The sequence below is a fragment of the Cygnus olor genome, chromosome 20, assembly GCF_009769625.2.
Source record: "Cygnus olor isolate bCygOlo1 chromosome 20, bCygOlo1.pri.v2, whole genome shotgun sequence".
Classification (NCBI taxonomy): domain Eukaryota; kingdom Metazoa; phylum Chordata; class Aves; order Anseriformes; family Anatidae; genus Cygnus; species Cygnus olor.
In genome coordinates this window covers 3,903,899-3,923,769 of record NC_049188.1, presented here as the reverse complement: position 1 = coordinate 3,923,769, position 19,871 = coordinate 3,903,899, and the positions used below count along the sequence as shown (strand labels likewise).

The following is a 19,871-nucleotide window of genomic DNA, read 5'->3' as shown; positions in this document are numbered from 1 at the left end:
CTGCTTATTAGAACAGAGGTCCTGAGACAAATCTCAGTTTAGCACGAGGCAACACCTGGGGCCCCAGATTTGCATTTCAGGCCTGAAGGCAAACAACCACCGGCTCTGAACCCCAGGGGTATCCATGGCAAAACTTTGTTTTTAGGATAAGGCCACTGGAATGTAAACAGCAGGGCTGGAATTTAAAAGAAGACTCCAGTTGTACGTGTCCTGCATAGTTTGATGCAATGGCAGATGTATTCCCACTGGGTGAGGATAAGCAGGTTTACTTATAGGCACCAAAAATGAAGATTCCTAAGAAAAACCTTGGATCTCACTGCAAATTCAAACATTTAACACTCAGTGAGGAGAGGAGAGCAGGAAAGCAAACAAAAAACAGACACTGTGTTGTTACTTTTTTGTTTTTATATAATTTTTACAATATATTTCTCTTCATTTGCATATTTTACCCACATCTGTAGCTTTCTTTTTACATGTTGAACTGAACTGGAATAAATCTAAAGGTTTGATATATTTTAACAACTGATAAAAATTGCAAAGTAGTAAACCCGTAATAAAAGAAATTATAAAACTTTTTAAAGTGTTTAATGAAAGCAAGTCAAAGGTATCATTACGAACAATGTGGTTTGTCTTAAACGCATCATAGGTGATTCAGGCAGGACAACTATTTTATTTTATTTTATTTTTAATATTAGGCACATTTTTTTTTTCAGCATACCTGTTTTCCAGCCAGTTTTATACTATTCAATAGCATCATCACCTGCATCCAACTTGGAAGTCCTGGGGGATTTTTAAGATGTGATTGATCATGAATATTCATTATTGGTATTCTCTTCCTCTTTAAAACTATCAGGAAAAAAAAAAGAAAAGTGTTTCTTGTCTCTTAAAAATCCGTAATGAATGATTGAGTTGTAAGGCAGCAACAGATTCAGTGTCAACTCAGGTCACAGTCCTTCAGTTCCATCTAGTGGGTAGAAATAATATTTAGTGGACAACGTTTCTAGACAGTCCCTTCAGGGCAAGATGACTGACTCAAGGCCAGTTACTGCTGGTAGAGTAAGTAGGTGGTGCGCCTAGTAAGGAACACTGGCCACTCCTGTGTCATCCTTGCAGCCTCGTGTGTCTTCATACAGAAAGCAAAAAGACAGTCCAACTGAAAACTGTGAGTATGGTAGAGCCATCACAGGTTCTATGAATGGTTTATTTACAGTCTTCATCCCTGATGTGAAAACAAGAAAAAAGCCATCTTTTGACTAAAACATAGGAAGATCTCAGCAGCATGCTACATGCCCTAGCAAATCAGCCCGTTGCACATCCTTGACTGCTTAGTCCTGGATTCCCACTGAGGCAGTGAATAGGAAGTCCTACTGCTCAAGAAGAGCAATTTCAAAAGCTCACCTGTCCCATTGATGCGACTCCCTACAGCAGGCTTAATAATAACATCTCGTTTTGGTGTAGCAACTCAGAATCTGTTCACGCTCTCGGCAAGTGTGAACTAGTTGGTTTCTCACGAATGGGTCTCTCAGACACCCTTGCAGTGAGACTGCAAACTCCAATACATTACTCAGATGTGGGAACAAAATGATCCATGCGTTCAACATACGCCAGAACTCTGATAACTCCCTTCCCATCACGAGCTCCTTCTGGAAGGAAGAAGGGCTTCGACTTTCAGTTGCAATATACTCAGAGAGGCGCTTCAGAGCAGTATCTCTGCATCCTTTCAGTCATTGATAAATGGTATGTTTTTCCTGAATTCTGGCATTCTCACTTGCTAAGAGGACCACTCCATTCCTGAAGGTAACGGCTTCAGCACAGCTTGGTCTTCAGTTTTAAGTCTTTCAGGCAGAATAATGACATTCTGATTGAACCTCATCCCCTGAAGCAGCACTCACTTTACACTCCCCTGGCTGAACAGAAAGAAGTCAAGACGTCTTTAACTACAGCCCTAGAGGTCATCCAAGAAATGGGGATGCATACTGCACAATTCCCTCTCAGAGGGAGACTGGACCGCCCTTAAAGTACATCCAGACCCAGCTGCTAAGACCATCAATTCAGAGGTCATCTACAGAAGCGGTGCTGCTGTGCCAATGGCACAACGCTATTTAGGCACCACTTACCTTTTCACCAAGCAAGGTCAAGAAGCATATTCCCTTCTCACAGAGCCGCTGCCTTTACCCAACTTAAATCAGTCACCTAGACTCCACTACTGAAGTTTTTGGTTGCCTTTTTTTGCATTTTATTGTTGAAGTGGGGAAGGGAAGAAGAAAATAATTCTCACTGGAAGTTCTCTGAATTGACGGTTGACAAGACCAGCTATAGGTACTGCATAACAGTATACAAAATTCATCCCTAAATCCTTTTATAACTCTTTGGAAAGGGAATAACCAGTGTAGTTGAGAAGGAAGAAAGCCAATTTATTTCAACATAGAAGGTCTGCAATTCATTCCACGTTCATTAAGAGAAATGCAGTTATTGCTGTGTAAGATAAGACCGGATTGATCATTAACCCCCACCCTGAGTGCTGGGAGTCCAGGTTCCCACCATTGCTGAGAAGGACCTCCTTAAGCCACTAGTACCCAAATAATTAAAAGAAAAAAACCCTCATGAATAATTTCTTCTATGATTGAGAAACATGCAAGTTCCTCAGTTCTTCATATCATCACTGCTTAGTGAATGGAGGCCTGCCTTTGCTCTCTGCCCTAGAATAATGTACTATTTAGAATAATACCATCGGAGATAAATTAAGGTAAGAACAGATGATCCAGCTGATTGAATCAAAGAACAGGAGAAACATTAACCTCTTGCACAAGGATGCTCTGAAGCTGGAATTCTTTAACTGCTATGCGATCACCCGGAATTTGTTCTACAACCTGTAGTTTACCAATAATTAAAGTTCTTCTCCCTGGGTAGTAGCCTTCAAGGCAAAAGTAAACACGACAGGATTCAAGTGTGGACCATTTCCGCATCAGCCCACCAGATTCTGGTTTGCCTGTTTCACTCCAATGATAACATAGGTGCTGCTGACTGCATCGTTCTAAGTTCAGTAATCTTTACAAAGCTTTCAGGTTTCATCAATCGTTTCCTTGGGAGCAGATGATACCAATGGGGGGCCTTCCATTCCCATACTTCAGCTACCTTTTTTCATTTACTTTCTTTGAATTTAAAAAAAAAAAAAGAATTGTTCTGTTTACTCTAACATGCTACAATATGTGCATACATAACTGTAGGCGACGCGTGAGTTACTTCAAGATGTGCTTTTTCATTGAAGTGCGCTTTTACTTTTACAAATTCTACATCAAGGTGGAAGGAAGGAAGGCTGCAGAGTGCTCATACACTGAAGCTGAAGGAACTTTTCCTGAACGGAGTTAAGATGTTTGTTCCAAGGTTCCTATGGACAAACTACTCTATCCCATGCACTCCGGCCTGAGCCAGTATTAAACATTCCAGAAACTTGTTGATTTGTTTGGATAGTTAATGGCAAGGCTGATAGCAGCAATGTTTTTCAGGGCCTAGAAGAGAGAAGAAAAAAAGTTAATCATGTCACATATTCTCCCATTTCAAAACTGTGAAGAAATTCTTGTATGAATTTAAAAGAAAAAATTAACTAACCATCCTGTCTCTACCTGGTTACCTCCTGGTACTCCATTAATTGTCACACATCCATGCAGTTTCAGCAAGGCAACTGCATTTTCAGTGGCTGAAAGACCACACCTACCCTACCCCCCTTTCCATGTTTTGGCAGTTGAGAGGTCAAAACAATTAAATTAGATAAACCCAATTAAACTACTTGTATTAGAATGAGTTAGTGTTGTTTCCTAACAGTCAGTTTGTGCCACATCATCTGACTATTAAAGGAGAAAAGCATTTGTGTGCAGTTCATCACAGACAAATTTCAGAGGCCTGTCATGGTATAATAAAGCCCATATTTTATAAAACGCTATGGGCAATCAGAAATTGTTCATTATTTCCATCTGCCAGAAAAATATACAAAAAACACATCTCTGCGGTTGTGCAATCTTGTAATTACCTGTGCTGTGCAGCGATGAAGATGATCTTCAGTATTTAAGGCAAGCAAATACTCCTGTAGAGATCCAAGCTCCTGCAGCCACAAAGCATTCAATGATCACTAACACTTCTACCAAAAATATCACCCTACTAACAAACATTAAAATACTGATCACTAGCAGTCCCTAAGAACCAAATGCATCTGAACTACACACAAGACTCCTGGACTAGAACAGAGTTTGTGATTACAGAAATCAGTTAATTACAGACTGTTCATATGTAATGTCCAAAATCAACCCAAAGGGAACTGCATTCAAATGCCTTTAAATTAATTATTTATTCTGAGAGGAATGCTGATTTAAGAGTGGCTTTATGGCCTACGCCTTAATTGCACAAGGAAGAGTCATGACTATTACTTACAGACCATGACAGATAAGGCAACTACATTCCCCTTAATTAGAATTTGCTACCAGACTCCACAAGAGAAAGCTGCTCATATTTCTAAAGCATACAAAAGCTCTGATGAACTTTGCCAAGATAAAGGAAAAATGCATTTAGCTTGACACTGAACTACATAACATTCCCAGCACTGGGGAGAGGAGAGAGATAAATAAAGGAACTGCTTACAGTAACTCTATTTTCTGTAACAAAAAAGAGTTCTGCAAGTGCACGATGAAGAGGAAGGAGAATACCAGGCTTGGTCACATCATGACACAAGTTGTTTTCCATATGGGTGAAAAGCTGCCAGAGTGGCTTCAACAAGGTGAGGTCACAGTCCCTGAAAAGAGGTCATTTAAATGAAATAGTGAGTAACCGTGATCTTAAGCCTACTCGTAGGAGAAAACAAAACAACCCCCCCCACAATTTAAGGGAACAAAAACATACATTTCTGACAGTTAGATGTATAAAGCAAGGGAGAAGCACAAGAACCATTTTAAATCCAAATTCAAGTCAGGTGTTTCAGCACAATTAATTTCATTCTGAATCAGTCAAGTGAAGAAAACCTTATATTCATGGACACATCTAAATGACTCTTCTAAAATCGAGCAGCCTCCTGAAATGAGGACTTCAAAATAACTACATACATCATTTTGCTTAATGCTCTAGCTCAGCTGCTTGAAATTGTACAATATCAACCTGCAACACCAGGCAGCTGACATCCTGGTTTAGGGCAGACAGATAATGCTTTACAAACAGTTCCAGCCCTGCCTCCTTCCTACTCCCGAGTTAAAGCAAGCCAATTCAAACGTCACTAATTATACAGACAGGATGATAAATATGGTTACGTAGAGGGGAAAGAATCTATCAGAATCTGTCATCAGATTAATACAAGGAAAGTATAAAATATAAGCACAATGGAGACTTGATCTTTTACCAATTAAATTTGTTGTCCACAGGACAAATCAGACATTTTCTAATTAAAAAAAAAAAAAGCTAGAGGAACTTGAAAATATCATAAATTTGTAATTACAAATAAAAGCAAAATCAGTTTTTCAGACTTTGATGCAGATTGGAGTACACAAAGAGGTAAGCAATGGTTCTATGTAATTGTCCATTTTTATTACTATATGCAAATACACTTTCTGACTTCTTTTTATCAAAGTAAGCTAGTAGGATGCTGTCATTTTATTGGTTTTGTTTGCTCTAAACCAAAAGGGCATAACTGAGGTAAGTGTCAGCTGTGATGTGCTAATGAGTTAATGCAACTATACATTTTTTCGAGACTATAAAAACTCAGTATCTTTTACAACATCTATTTTCAGAAATACCCAGGCCATGCATACTTGATGCATTAGCACACCTATCCTTTCTGAAACTCAATTACAGGCTTTGCAATGGTACAACTATAATAATCATTAAAAAGTTATTTACTTGATTAGCGAATCAGATCATCATTTTCACCAGTTTATGATTCCATCCTCACCTTAATTCTGAAGGACATCTAATAGAAAGAGAATCAATTTCTAGAAAATCAAGTGGAAACTATTTTTTTTTCCTGTTTTGGCTTATTAAAAAAAATAAAAAAACTGACAAAAACCACCAACAACAAAAAACAGCATACAGCCTTCCAGTATACAACGTAGAACAGGGCACTTACCTCTGGGCACTGCATTGCACGATCTTCAAGAGCAAGTGGATAGCCTTCAAACGCTGGTGACCGGTCTGGCGGCACGCTACCCCAACCTGCCATTCCCAGATTTTGGCCAGTGGGAGGTGAGGAACTACCCTTTCCTCAGACAGCATCTGCTTCAGAATTTCAAACCCTGGTTAAAAAAAAAAAAAAAAAAAATCAAACAGCTATTACTTTGTAGGGACCCATTTTGCTCATACACCCATGGTTTTCTCCATATATTAAGCATTGCTCTGGCAAGCAAGAATAAAAACAAAGAACAAAAATCTGAGATAACTCCAGACTACAGTCTGACATCGCCAGTCTTTTCTGGGACTAAAATTAAATAAAAAGTTAGCAAGAATCCTATCTGAAATTGAAGTTTTACCCCAAATAAGGAAAAACAAACACAGGTCCTCACTATTATGTGATATTCAGTAGAGTTTTGCTGATTACAAATCACCCACCATCCTCAATTCTGTTAAAAACATCTAAACTCTAAAATAAACTAACAAAGCCTTCCATGCCATATCTACAAATTAGACCCAGAAACAACCTATTCTAATGGACAAGTACTTTTTAAAAAGACAATTAAAATGATATCTGTTTCCAATTATGGCACCTGTGAGTGCTTACTAAATCCTGTGTGCAATTACTGTCATATAACAAGACTTTGAATGCAAGTAATGTTATTATAACTGTTATCTCCAAGCCTCTAGAAAGATTTGGTATTTCTAGCATACAGTCACAGCATATAAGAGACATTAGCCAAGTTTCAGCTTGAACGAGACAAATCACATATTTCCAAAATTCTGAAGGAAGCAGATTAAAAAAAAAGCCAGCAACAACAAAAACAGATAAACACAAGTCTGTCAAAGCTCCTGCAAAATAACTCCAAGAAGTCCTTTCAGTTACAGTCTGAACAACACTCACCTGTCTGAAACCTTCCAAGATGACCTGCAGTCACTGTAAACTTATAACCCCACTCAGTGTTACTCATGTCAGAAGTAAATCGGTAATACAGCGTGTCTCCTGTGTATGAGGGAATGGAGAAAATACACATTACTACTGAGTTAGTTTTGCTGTCACAAATGCACTTTGTCATTAAAATAAACTAATCCTAGATATTGTCATTCAAGACAGGTGATTTTTTTTCCCTGTAATTATGAAATGTGCAGAACAGGAGACTGAAGCAAAATACAGAATGATTTCCACTGTATAAAAACACTTGCAATGTCTCTTACATTTTTGTCAACTACACAGAAGATGAGGGAGTTAAAGAACACAACTGAACTTCACTTTTCCCACTTGTGTAATGGATCAGTTATGATTTATGAAGAAACAACCTCTGCATGAGCAGCCAAGTTCACAGTCCACTAAGCAAAAGGGAAAAAATTGTGAAAGTAAAGTTGCATTACTCTTGTGTCAGAAAACAAAATTGCAGACTTCTACATTACAGAACAAAATTGTTAGCCACCTGAAGCTGGAACAACTACCAAAATGCTTGACCAGTTTACAATTGTGCAGTGGAACATTCAAGAAGTTCTTGTCATTGTAGTTATCTACAGCTTAACAAAGTCGACTACTGGTAGTTAGCTGTAGTGCTAAACAAAACAGATCTTTATCTGTTGTGCTCTGTAACGTCAGATCTGGCTAAAACTTACAATTTCCTTCTTTTCCTTTGAAAACTCACTCTGGGCAGACATGCTAGTTTTCACTGGGTGTGGAATTTTCTAAGTTTCAAGTGGAGGAAAAACTTCAAAAACATTTGTTAAGAAAGAAAACCAAAACAAAAGTGTTTTTTTTTTTTTAATAATAATAAAAAAATAAACAAATCCATTCATTTTCCCCTTTTCATCATGAAACGGAGTCACTGCTCCCTCCTACTCCTACACAGCAATGACTGCCTGGAGAAAACCCTGCCATCAAATGTAAAGCCCAGAAGCCGCCTTCAAGTGCCTGGATTCAGCTAGACCCTGCTGAGTGAAATCACGAGCCTCAACCCAAAGAGCTGTAGCTGGAACTGAAGTTTCACAGGGTGAGACTCAAGTTTCACAGCCAAGGCTGCTCCAAAACAATGGGCCTCAAAGTTCAGTTTCCTGGCAAACCTCTGCAACTACTTGGGAGGAAGAAGAGGAAGGAAAAAAAGTTCATAAAAAATCCAAAATATGTCTACAGAACAGACATGATTTCTAACTTGCACCCTATAACCCAAACTCCTTTGCTGAGAAAGTTCCTAGATCTATTTACAGCTACTGACAACATGCAATGTCAAGTTTCCAGCAACGCCACAGAGCATTTAACTCGGTGGGTTAAAACAGCTTAACCTGAGAAGCATGAGATCTGTGCTGCTTTCTCCATGTAGCCCCTCAGATCACTGGCATTTGGTACCGTGCTACCAAAAATGTGCTTACAGAATACAGACCAAAGTTGTCAGTGAAGGGACTGACTTTTTCAGCTACGCTCAGTGGCAACAACTGGAGACAAGGCATTGGCACACTCTCTTTATTTGCTCTGAGCACTAGTGTAGTACGGAGACGAGAGATAAGCCTATCTGTTTAAAAAAAAAAAGTGCTTCCTGTGGAAAGTAAGACAAGGCAGAAACAATGTAAGTGAATATCATGCAGAACAAGGACTGTGTTGGAACAGAATCAAGATCAAAATTTGTTTCCAGTAGCTAAGTGCTTACTTTGACTGAGGTGGGGAAGAAAAGGTCAGAAATAAAACAGTATGGAATGTGTCAAGTAGCAAAACAACAGATAAGCCCACTTCTAAAAAATAAATGCAGGAGAAGCCTGTGAGAGTAAACAGACAGGGACAAGAAAAGGAGGTTTTTCCCTCACATGTCTCAGTAACATCTGCATTTTCAGTAGTTTCTCTCAAGAGTGCCAGGTACCAGCAATTCCCAACATTTTTTTGCTTTAAAGCACTGCATGCTCACCTGGAAGCTCAAAATCGTTCCATTTCTGTGGAGACCCACTGAAGCTGTGCCGATCCTGCTGGAAATCGCTGCTGCTGGACATGAGCAGCTCATCACAGCCTTCTTCTGTATTACACTGAGAGTCAAATTTGATTGAGAGGTAGATAGCACCGGGAATTTGAACTTTATCCTGAGAAATAAACACGTTATCTATGTATACTGTAATGCTATATTACCAAGAAGCTATTTAACTTTCACCTTACAAACAGAAGTGGTATAGAGAATATTACAGTACCTCCACAGCAAGAAAAAAAGTCTTTGTTAGTTTAATAGGGAACTAATCTAACAAATGTAAAGCATGTCCTACTGCTTGCATTAGATATTAAGAGTGTAAAAATTAATTACTAGCAATGCTAGTGGTGGTATTTGTTTCTGATATTGATTGTATTGCCAGATCCTAAGGGCTTACATGCGTTTAAAAAAAAATAGAAGAGTCTTAGCTGCAGGGAAGTAAAAATCCCAATACTGCCCAGAGGCAGTAATTACTTACCAAACACTATTTGCATGAGCATGCTCAGAAAAATGCTTTCAAACAATATCAAGAAAAGAACAATCAGAAACTGTGTCAGAATATACTCTAAAATGAGAAATACAATGGAAAAAAAAGGAAAAAAAGAAAGATTCCACTCCTAGCTTTCACCTAACAGCAAAAGAAAGTAACAGGCCAATAGAAACAAACCTTTGGATGAAAGGTAGAAATATTTGCTCATTAAGGCCCTGATTAAGTATATGAACTGCTTCAAACACATGCATATTAAAACCATTAAAGTTATGGACTTTTCATATGATCAAATTAGTATATTAAAGTAGCTATTGAAGTGCCTTATTGAACATATTTCTTTGCAGGGCAAGTCTTCAGCCATCTGGCATTGACTTCTTCAAAAACAACAGGATATTTCGCAGGTAGCTCAAGCACAGAAGTCCCATGGTTATACAAATGGAACCCCGTGACATTTCTGCTTCAAACACCTTGATATTTTTCAGTCTTCAAGACATGTAAGCCCACTGCACTGCAATAGTTATAACTTACCTCAAAATTCGTATTGTTGTTGTAAGGATGTTTAGACTCACGCATCTGGACTGCCATCCCAGGTTCCTCCATGAACTGGCAAGCTGTCAGCGCCATCGTTCCCAGCATGCTCTCACTGCATCCATGCAGCACTTTCTGCAGAATCTGAGGAGAAGCAGCACATCGTGTAAATGCAAATTGCTATCTAAGCAACATTTGCAAACTTACACTCTGATGACTGATGCGTTTCTAGTCGCATAACATTTCAGAATAGAGACTCAAGGTACCAGCAAGAAATGAGACAAATTCACATGTCTACAAGCACCTAGAGGTGCAGAAGATTTTACTCTATTCTCTGTTTCAGACCTTTCAGCCTTTAAGTGATAAAAACATGACAGCTACTAGCTATGTCTCTTTCCATAAATGCTAGAATAAAGATTAATTCACAGAGTAACTCACAGTGAACTGAAGCTGTAAATAAGGAATATCATTTAAAAACTTTGATAACATGCTAAACAAACACCTTTACCTGCCATATCTACAGGTTTCAATTTGAACAGAACGTGAACAGAACACATCCTATATTTTAGTCTTCAAAATGTACAAGTCCACGTATAAAAAGGAAGGATTAAGTATCAGTCAAATGGTTGCAGTGTTTGAAAGAGCTAGATGCAAGAGTTGTATCACTACAAATACACATAAATTCCACTGAGTCTATCAGGACACGTTAAGTAATAATTCAGAACAACCTTAACTCTCCACTGTTTCTTATTTTTCAAAAGTGCACAGAAGTTCTTTATCAGGAGTCCTATTACTCAAAGGTCCTTTACAGGTCGTTCTAGCAACCCATTGCATTGCTTCACCTGTAATTTGCTATCTCCTCCAATAAAACTAGCCATACTAGCTCAGGCCAAAAGTTTCTCCTCCAAATCAGCCAGCAGTAGATTTTTTTGAGAAAAATGAATATAAAAAACACAGGAAGTACACAGCATGGTTCCCTGAATACATTCTTTGCCTCCACAAACTTGTAGAATGGCCTAAGTCAAAGGCTACGCCTTTGTATTTTATATGCCTTAACAGATTTTTATTACATCAGTTCATCCTGTCATTTTCTGATCCTATATAAACACCCTGTGGCAACAACTTTAATGACATGCTGTGTCAAACATCAGCTCTTTAGGTTTGTTTTGGACTTTCTACTGACTACCTTAATCTGACACTCCTTTGTTTTCTTACCGGGAGGGCCAGTGAATAAGACTTGCTGTTTACTTTTTCTATGCTGCTCATGATTTTAAGACTATAGAGAAGGAGGAACAGACTTTTTATTATTTCTCCTCCCTCAGTACCCACAGGACAAAGATCCAGGGTCAAGAAAACCAGTTGGTTCCTCACAAGGAAGTTATTCCATGGCTATAATAATCCCTGCCACTCTTCTGCAGATCTTTTCTAGTTGCATTGCATCTTTTTCTTAAGATGAGGGAGTCAGGTTGTGTTATGCAGTCCAGATGAGAGCTCAGTATTGGTTCAGTGGCATACTGATGCCTTCTGTTTTATTTTTAATTCCTTCTTTGAAGATTTCTAGCACTTGATTTGCGTCGACTGCTGTGAAGCATTCAACTGACATTTTCATTACAATATTCTATTATAATTCTGAGATCACTTCCACCACAGTAACACTCAGCCCATCAATGGGGTTGCAGGTATTACAATACACACATTGAGATCTAACAAAAATCAGTTTTCAAAATGGACTGCCTAGTTTGCCAATTTCTCTACAAGATTTATCCCCATGTAACTGAAAGAGTCGTCTCCAAGGAGCTAGTTTTTTTCATTTCCTGTTAAAAAAATTACAGTACATTAAGACACTGACAGATTCTGACTGCTTTTTCAGAATTAATTTAAATTTTGGAGTTTCAATTTAGCTTAAAAAAAGAACTGCACGTATTTTTGTTAGTCAGAGGCTTGTAGAATGTAGGTACAGGGCTTGCTCACATGCATAAGTGAAATCCACTTACTTTTTCCCATAATTGCTTTTCCTCTAGCTGCATAAGCATGTCCAGTATGTATGTCATATGGGCTGGGCCACTAAGATCTAGGATTTCCTCATTTATTGCCACATCATCTGGCCATTCGGCTAACAACGATGCCAGCACGTGCCTGGCATAAAGAACAGCAGTTGCCTCATTTACACGATACAAGTAGTCCCTCACAGACTTTTTGCTTCTGGAGTCCAGCTCCTTATGCAAGAGTATGGAACTCTTAGTGCGACGCTGCTTGGCATAACTAAGCTGAAGATCACTCTCCGTGTTAGTTATCAGTTTCTGGGCGACTGGATTGGTTTCTTCTGTTGCTTTATCACAGAGCACAGGCTTTGACTGAAAAAGAAAGAAAAAGTTTGAAAATACACTCTCAACAATATTCTTCCTTGATTATGTTTGGATATCTGACCAGTCCATCAGACTGAAAGCTGAATTTAAAAATTTATGTCTTTTACATACTGAAAATCAGATGCAAAGAGCACAAAGTACAATCTCTCATGCACCTAGAGGGACCAAGTTCCTCAAAAAACCCTGTTTATATCAAGAGACTTCCCCATACACTGATACATTCATGATTGTACATATGATCAGGAACAGCAGTTAGAATTCTAACCTGAAGTGTTACTTTAAGCTGAACTACAGAGGTAAAGCAACATAGTGCCATGCTATTTGCGACCCTAGAATATAATCACAGAATGATGCAAGTTGGGAGGAACCTTTGGACATCATTTGGTCCAAAATAGACTTGAAGCTGAGCCATATTCATAATTATATTATGCTCCTCAAGGCTTTGTCCAGTCAAGTTTGGAGTGTTTCCAGGGGTGGATATTTGACGACTCCTGTATGAACTGTTGTAACATCTAAAATTTTTTCTTATAATTACTTGAAACTACTTCAGGAGGTCCTCAAACCACTTCTCTACACAACTGATGTAAAATTGTGCTGGTGATACCACGTGGCCAGGAACTTGCACCCAAATAAAGCAAAAAGCTGCGTAACCACGCTACTGAATATAAAACCTCAGTGTTGCAAGTGTAGTGTCTACTCTGGAAAACAACATTGCTTCCTTGTTCTGCTGCAGTTACTGTAAGATAGCATTACAATGGTAAAACGGTAACTGCACAAGCTTACAGCAATTAGATACAATCTCTCCTGTATAAGGAGAGGAAATCACAGCATGCAATCGTAATTTGTTTTCCTGACCTGAGAATCAAGTTCTCTTACTTCCTTACAGAAGAATTTAAAAGGAAGAAATACTTGCTTCTTGTTGCATCTGCTCATTCATTTTGACATAAAACATTAACAACAGATTACTCCAGTTGTTAAAAAAATTCTGAAGTTTCTAAACAGAACTGAAGTTACTAAATGCCGAAACTAATTATTTATAAACAGTGCCTTTTAGTGGAGACATACACACCAAACATGGTAAGATGATCATATCTGTATCAACTGCTTTTGAACTCTGCTCCTCCAACCTCAAACGCTTGCTGGGTTGCCATTTCTGAGCTAGTGTTCGGATCCTCTCATCTGTTGTAATTACATCTCCATCAAACCTTAAAAAAAAAATACGACAAAAGAAAAAAAGTATAAATGTGTTTGAAATTAATGCAAAAAATTAACACAATTAAATACAAATTAAAGTCTTCCCACTGCCTATTTTAAAAAGATTCATTAAACTCAACCTATTTTGTCACATTATGTTAACTAGCTTCCCTGCTTGAACAAGTAGAGGGTTTTACATGACATAAAATTGCTCATCTCTGTAAAAACACGATGGCTCCAAGACATGCTTTGATTACTAGAAGTCACATGAAGGTCTGTTCATTCTTTCTCAGTTAGAATAATTTAGAGATATAGTAGACCTACATATAGGAGTTATTGTATTGAAAAGAACATGCAGCATATTTCAGAAGATGGTGACTTGTTTCCATAACTACAACTAAAACTCAACAGGAGTTCAATTCCTTACTTTTCACACACGAAAACCAAGAACAAAACCATGGAACAACTTCCATTCAGCACCTTTCACGTTTTAAGTTACAACCTCTATCTTACAGTAACTTTGTTTTTGATTGGACCCAGTCTTTCACATACCTCTTTTGAACTTCTAGGAAAAAAGAATCTGTTCTTTTCATTTGCAACTCATACATGGCTCGAAGAATATGGAGAGGTGCATTAAGTGCATCATGTGTCATCTGAGAAAGATTAAAAAAAAAAAAGAGACATTTCAGGTTAAGATGAAAGATGTGTTTCTTTAATGGAGACCGAGGTACTATTTTCTATTTATCATATACATAAAAAATTAATGAATTTAATAATATCTGGATTAGTAGAAATGAAGAGTAGTTTAGCAAAAACCTTTATAATGATTTTATAGCATTCATTATTGTGTTCCCAGTATGAAGTTTTATTTTCTTTGTTTCCTTCCTTTTTATTTCTTGAAATCATAGACCTATAGTATATAAATCTAGAAGAAAATCAGCCATATAAACTACCAAATATTTCCTGCAACTAGCAAATCTATAGTAACTTCCAAGGAGGGAAAAATAAGTACCAAGAAACATATTTTGGTGGCTTCATCCAAACCCTCCAGAGGATCAAGTTTGTTCTGCTCTAAATCAGCAGAACCAACAACGGATTGCTCCACATCTTGATCTTGTTCTCTTTCCTCCAATTCAGTATCCTCACGTTCAGCCAGGGAACTGATCTCTTTCTTTGAGGAATACAGCATTATTGACAAAATCTATACAGAAAAAGGTAGCATATGGTGTGACAGCTGTAGATATCATTAGTGTATCAGCAATCAGCATTTTAAGAACATTGTAAGACTTGGACAGAGTTTAGCACATACTATTCTAAAAAGAAACAACACCTAAGAAAAGCAACATGAACTTAAACCATTTCCCACTTCACAAATAAGTTACACCTTCCAGGTTACTAAAGACAACTTCAGTAATTAGCCAAAAGCATAAAAAATTGAGAAAACATTTAACCATTTTAGAACATCAAAGGTTTCAGGATTCTTAGACAAAAACAGAAGAGAGATAACTATCACCAATAAGCCAGAGCTGCCCCTACACACTCTTCATGCCTATGATAAAGCACAACTAATGATTGAACCACTTTTATCTTTCTGCAATTAAATATTCAGAAACAATGTGCCCACATACATATTGATGTCCCTATATTGCACGGCAGTAATATCTTGCACATGCCAGTGAGTAACACAACTAATATTTTTCTTTTAGATTAATTATTTTTTAAAATTGAAGAATGGAATCTTCAAGAACAGTCTAAATAAAATTTATAAATGAAACTGAGTAGGTTAATTCCTCATCTTCCAAATTTCTTTCAAATATGATCAGATTAATTAATATCAACTCCATCTTTAATAAAGTTAGACTATTATCTACACAATTATGACAGAGAAAGGCAGATCCAGGGATACAGGAAATGAACATTTTTTCAAAAATATTCTTAGGACTTTGTTCATAAAAGGAAAGTGCAATGCCATTAAAATTTCATGTCACCAGGTGAAGCTACATTTTGCAAAAAGTCAAAAGCTTATTTCCTCACCTCCAAGTCTCTGAGAAGCCAGGTCTTACTGAAGCCAGTTCCTTTGCTACATTTCTTCACAAGAAGCTTGAGTAAACCAGACTGAAGAAAAGCAGCTTGGATCTCCTTAAAACCATGAATCTGCACATACAAACAGACAACGTATCACAATGCTTGCCAGGCCTCAACACACAGCCTATCTATGGTACAAGTAATTTTCATTTATTTCCTTAAAAACAAAAAACAAGTAAAAAAAAAAAAAAAACATAAAACCCCACTTCAGATACCTTAATAGTATAAACCATGACACACAGTACTAACTGGGTGTCTGTTTTGCTCTGACAGTCTAAAACACTACAGACCTCCCTCTTCATATAAATCAGGAATAAGAAAAGGGGCAAGTGAGCTTCAGTCCGTGAAGCATTATCCCTGCAATTTCTTCATCAGTTTTCATGAATGATCAGCCCCCCCAGAGGAAAAACAACCCAACTTTAGTCTCACTAATGCTGTTTAAAGTTTAGCTACAGTTTCAACCCCTACAGACAGGGAATAAATGGAGACAAAAGATACAGGAGCTTATGTTAGTTTCCCAATGGGCTTAGTCAACACGCAAGTTGCTGTTGAGAAAGGCAGAATACAAACTTCTGGCACTGATCTATTATATTCTACGTGTCAGGCAAAAGATACCTTAAGTGTTCTGTAAAGCCCCTTTAAAGCAAGTGACAAGACCCACGTTGCTTCCACTGCCTCAGCATAACTGCTGTCAATGCTGGTTTGCAAGAGGTGTGTGGATATAAGAACAAAGTGCTGGAGGTACTGTCTCAGCTGGGTCTGGGAATCGCTGCCTTCTTGTCCACATTTCTGAATCAACTGATAGTCTTTCACTACAAGAAAGAAAAGACAATTCACTAGGTTCATCTTAAAATGTTGTGAAGTCATCTCTTACGAGTCCATATTAGTAAGCCAAGATGTGAACACAACCCACATGTGAAGTACATACTAATAACCAGAGTCATATTAACAAGACTGAAATATTAACATATTAACATTATTAACAAGAACCACCTCTCTGCTTTGCTGTGGCAAAATTATGGCCTTGTACAGAAATTATTTCAAATTTGTTGAACAGTCAAGAAAATATTTTTATCTAAATAGAATACATATCTTCTTGCAACAGTTGTTTGCCTGCACATATCTGAACACACACAGCTCAGTATACAAATCAGCTGGTGTCCTATTTTACAATTACTATGGGGAAAATTCTGACCTGCAACTGATACGATAAAATAAAATGTGCGGATAATTACTGTTCAAGATATCAATTAAAAAACCCTATATACTAAAAAAATAATAATAGTCAAGCTTTTACATTCAAATCTTTCCTTAGCATCAAAACGCAGCTTAGTTTGTTGGGTTTTCCAAGTGTCTTTTAAACGACTTCAACAGTTAAATTTGGACAACCTTTGCTTTATTAACTTCACAACATTAGGTCATGAATGCCAGAGTTGAAAACCCTTGCTCCTATGAATCCAACTGATTTGTTGTATATTAAATATTTAGCTTGACAGAACCATTTAACAAGGTGAAACACAGAAAGAAAATTCTCTCTGGTACAACGACCCAGGAAGCAGCATCTAGGGTTTGTTTGTTTGTTCGTTGTTGCTCTTTTATTTTAAAATAGCCTCTAGAGACCATAACAGCAAAAAGAGCTCATCGATGTGTCCTAGAATAGTCTATACAAGAACACCCAGACACTTTCCCAGGAGTACACAGTATTTCATATCGTCTACCTCTTGACTTTTTTGTCTCAAATTTTAGGGTTATCAAACTGTTTTGAAAAGTTCTTCCAGACTGGAGGAAAGCAGAGCAAAACCAGGCTCCTGACACTTTATAGAAGATGCGATTAAGTTGGGCCTATCTTCATCGCATGCTTTCTTACAGCACCGGAAAAGAACAGCCAAGATGGCTTTGCTTCACGTGGAAACGATAAATAATGAGTATGCTTTTGTTTGCTTTTAGTCTTCATTTGCTAGTAGGTAGCACACCTTGCTGACAGTGGAAACAGGCACTTCATAAAAACTCAGAGTATTTTGGGAGCAACAAAATGGACTATCCCATACACATTCTGGTTCTGAGTAGCTTGCCTTCATACAGCAGCACTTAACTACACAAAGGGAGCATGTGCATTTTTAAGATTTGCCATTGTTTTAAAACATTAAGCACATGTTTACAAGTGATAAGACAAAAGTAACAAGCAAACCTCAAAACAAAAATAGTTGCTTAAAAAAAGGCCTATTTCTGAGATTACTCAATTAATAAAATGGTTGACAGTTTCTTAAATCCTCTCTCCTGAATAAAAACTAATATCAGAGTTTTAAAAAGAAGAGAGATTTCCATAATCTTTACTGCAGAAGTGTCACAATTTGGCTTAAACTATGAGCAGAAAATCAGGTGACTCAATAACAGAAGTCAAACTTTGCAGACCTGCATAAAGTGTTCTATTTCAAACATACTTTTGGGTATTCAAGAAAGTGCAAGGAAATACTCTGTAATCCTTTAACAAGATAAGAATGTCACAGAACCTGTTTTCCTCTTTCGGGTTTTGATGTCTACAACAACTGCCCTGTTTTTCTCAGTGAAATGTTTCAGGATGATCACGTTATGAGGCTCGTTAGCATTATCCATGTACACAGAACGAGTCCCCATGCACAGCACCTGAAATTGCAACAAAAGATTCAGTTATGATTTAGAATACTTACTTAAAAAGATACTGCCAACTTTTATGTTGGTTACATTGGCGTATACTTGGTGTTGTATTTTTTAGCTGAACAATCTGCTTGCTGCTAGATATTTGCTGATCTTTAGAAAACAGCAGTTAATTTCTACAAAGAAATGGCTACAACAAATAACTTAATCCTGCACAGGCAATATATCAGAGTTACAACTATCAAGAATGAGATTATTCATTTCACTTTTACAAAAAGCCCTTTTTGATACTCAAACGTACTAAGCTGGTTTTCTCAATGTAGTTTAAAGCAGAACTCAAGGAAACACGAAGCAAAACCAGCTACGTTATTCTTCATTAGACAAACACTAATTGTGCGCAAGTGGAAAGATGTGAGCTCTGACATGCACCGTGTTTTAATGGTTTATAATGGATGTCTCCAATTGATAAGATCTGTAGTATTAGAAACAAACCTAAAAACTCTAACCAATTTTGTTTCCTTTACTATCGATAGGCCACTTACCTCAGGAAACCCAACCAGCACCAATAAAGTGAAGATATTGGTGTGCTTTAGTTGGAAGGGCAGTTGCTTAATGCAATGGTCAGTGAAAGCAGCGATCACATTATGCCACTGCGCAGAAGAGTTCAAAGATCGGAGAATATCTGCCATGGAACTTGCCCAGTCCAGACCTACACGACTGGAAAGCAAGAGCAGTCTGTATTAGGAGGGCTGACTACACACTTACCTGAAACTATTTTTCCTCAAGACACCACACCACTGTTGATCTGTCAGAGCTGTAGCTTTCATATCATTAATACCAGCGCGCTTATCCAAACATTTGAAGCTTTCATGTCAGCTGACACATTCTCTTTTGTTTTTCATCATTAGAGCATAAATACTATTCTATTTTTGTTAAAAGGTTTACAGTCCCAAGTCAAAGTTTGAATAAATGTTGTCACCTTGAAATCCTAATTTTAGTTTAGAGCTCGAGACTTTGCACAACAGCAAGTGGTCTATTTCCCACATATATGACTACCTGCTCTCTGTGGACTACTATCTCTAGAGAGATTAGCCTCCTTGCTCTAAAGTGAGTCTTTGAGAAACTCCTTTCTCTCAGATGATCCTCTGGATATTTTGCCTTTTACATGCTTTTATATTCATTTATCAACCTTCCCTATAAAACATAGCTATAATGAAAATGAATACTGTTGTATTTAACAAACAGAATATTAATCTTAGAATGCTTAAGAGCTTTCTCAAGATCTTCAAAATGGAACATATTCCCTGCCCCTCCTGTTTCCAGTGCAATTTTAGTATACAAAATCTCTGTCTCTAATACTCTTACATAAAAAGGCCAGATTCAGAACTCAGCACTTGTGACAGCTACCACATGACACTCCTCTTTCCCAAGTCACAGAAGGAGTATCTAATTTAAAATGAGAGAATT

General features: G+C 37.6%; 1 protein-coding gene across 2 annotated transcripts in view; it reads right to left on the bottom strand.

The window, feature by feature from the left end:
* Nucleotides 1–691: 691 nt before the first annotated feature.
* ZZEF1 (zinc finger ZZ-type and EF-hand domain containing 1) overlaps nucleotides 692–19,871 on the bottom strand; it is a 62,861-nt gene continuing 43,681 nt past the window's right edge. For both annotated transcript variants that reach the window (XM_040533097.1, XM_040533098.1), the window contains exons 41-55: nucleotides 18,947–19,121; nucleotides 18,281–18,413; nucleotides 16,386–16,582; nucleotides 15,720–15,839; nucleotides 14,698–14,886; nucleotides 14,238–14,338; nucleotides 13,561–13,696; nucleotides 12,120–12,479; nucleotides 10,126–10,269; nucleotides 9,057–9,225; nucleotides 7,049–7,147; nucleotides 6,104–6,269; nucleotides 4,633–4,783; nucleotides 4,028–4,099; nucleotides 692–3,509 (exon numbers count right to left, since the gene is read on the bottom strand). In XM_040533097.1, coding sequence (XP_040389031.1) covers nucleotides 3,435–3,509; nucleotides 4,028–4,099; nucleotides 4,633–4,783; nucleotides 6,104–6,269; nucleotides 7,049–7,147; nucleotides 9,057–9,225; nucleotides 10,126–10,269; nucleotides 12,120–12,479; nucleotides 13,561–13,696; nucleotides 14,238–14,338; nucleotides 14,698–14,886; nucleotides 15,720–15,839; nucleotides 16,386–16,582; nucleotides 18,281–18,413; nucleotides 18,947–19,121 — 2,287 coding nt within the window. In that variant the 3' untranslated portion in view covers nucleotides 692–3,434. The remainder of the gene's footprint in view (nucleotides 3,510–4,027; nucleotides 4,100–4,632; nucleotides 4,784–6,103; nucleotides 6,270–7,048; nucleotides 7,148–9,056; nucleotides 9,226–10,125; nucleotides 10,270–12,119; nucleotides 12,480–13,560; nucleotides 13,697–14,237; nucleotides 14,339–14,697; nucleotides 14,887–15,719; nucleotides 15,840–16,385; nucleotides 16,583–18,280; nucleotides 18,414–18,946; nucleotides 19,122–19,871) is intronic.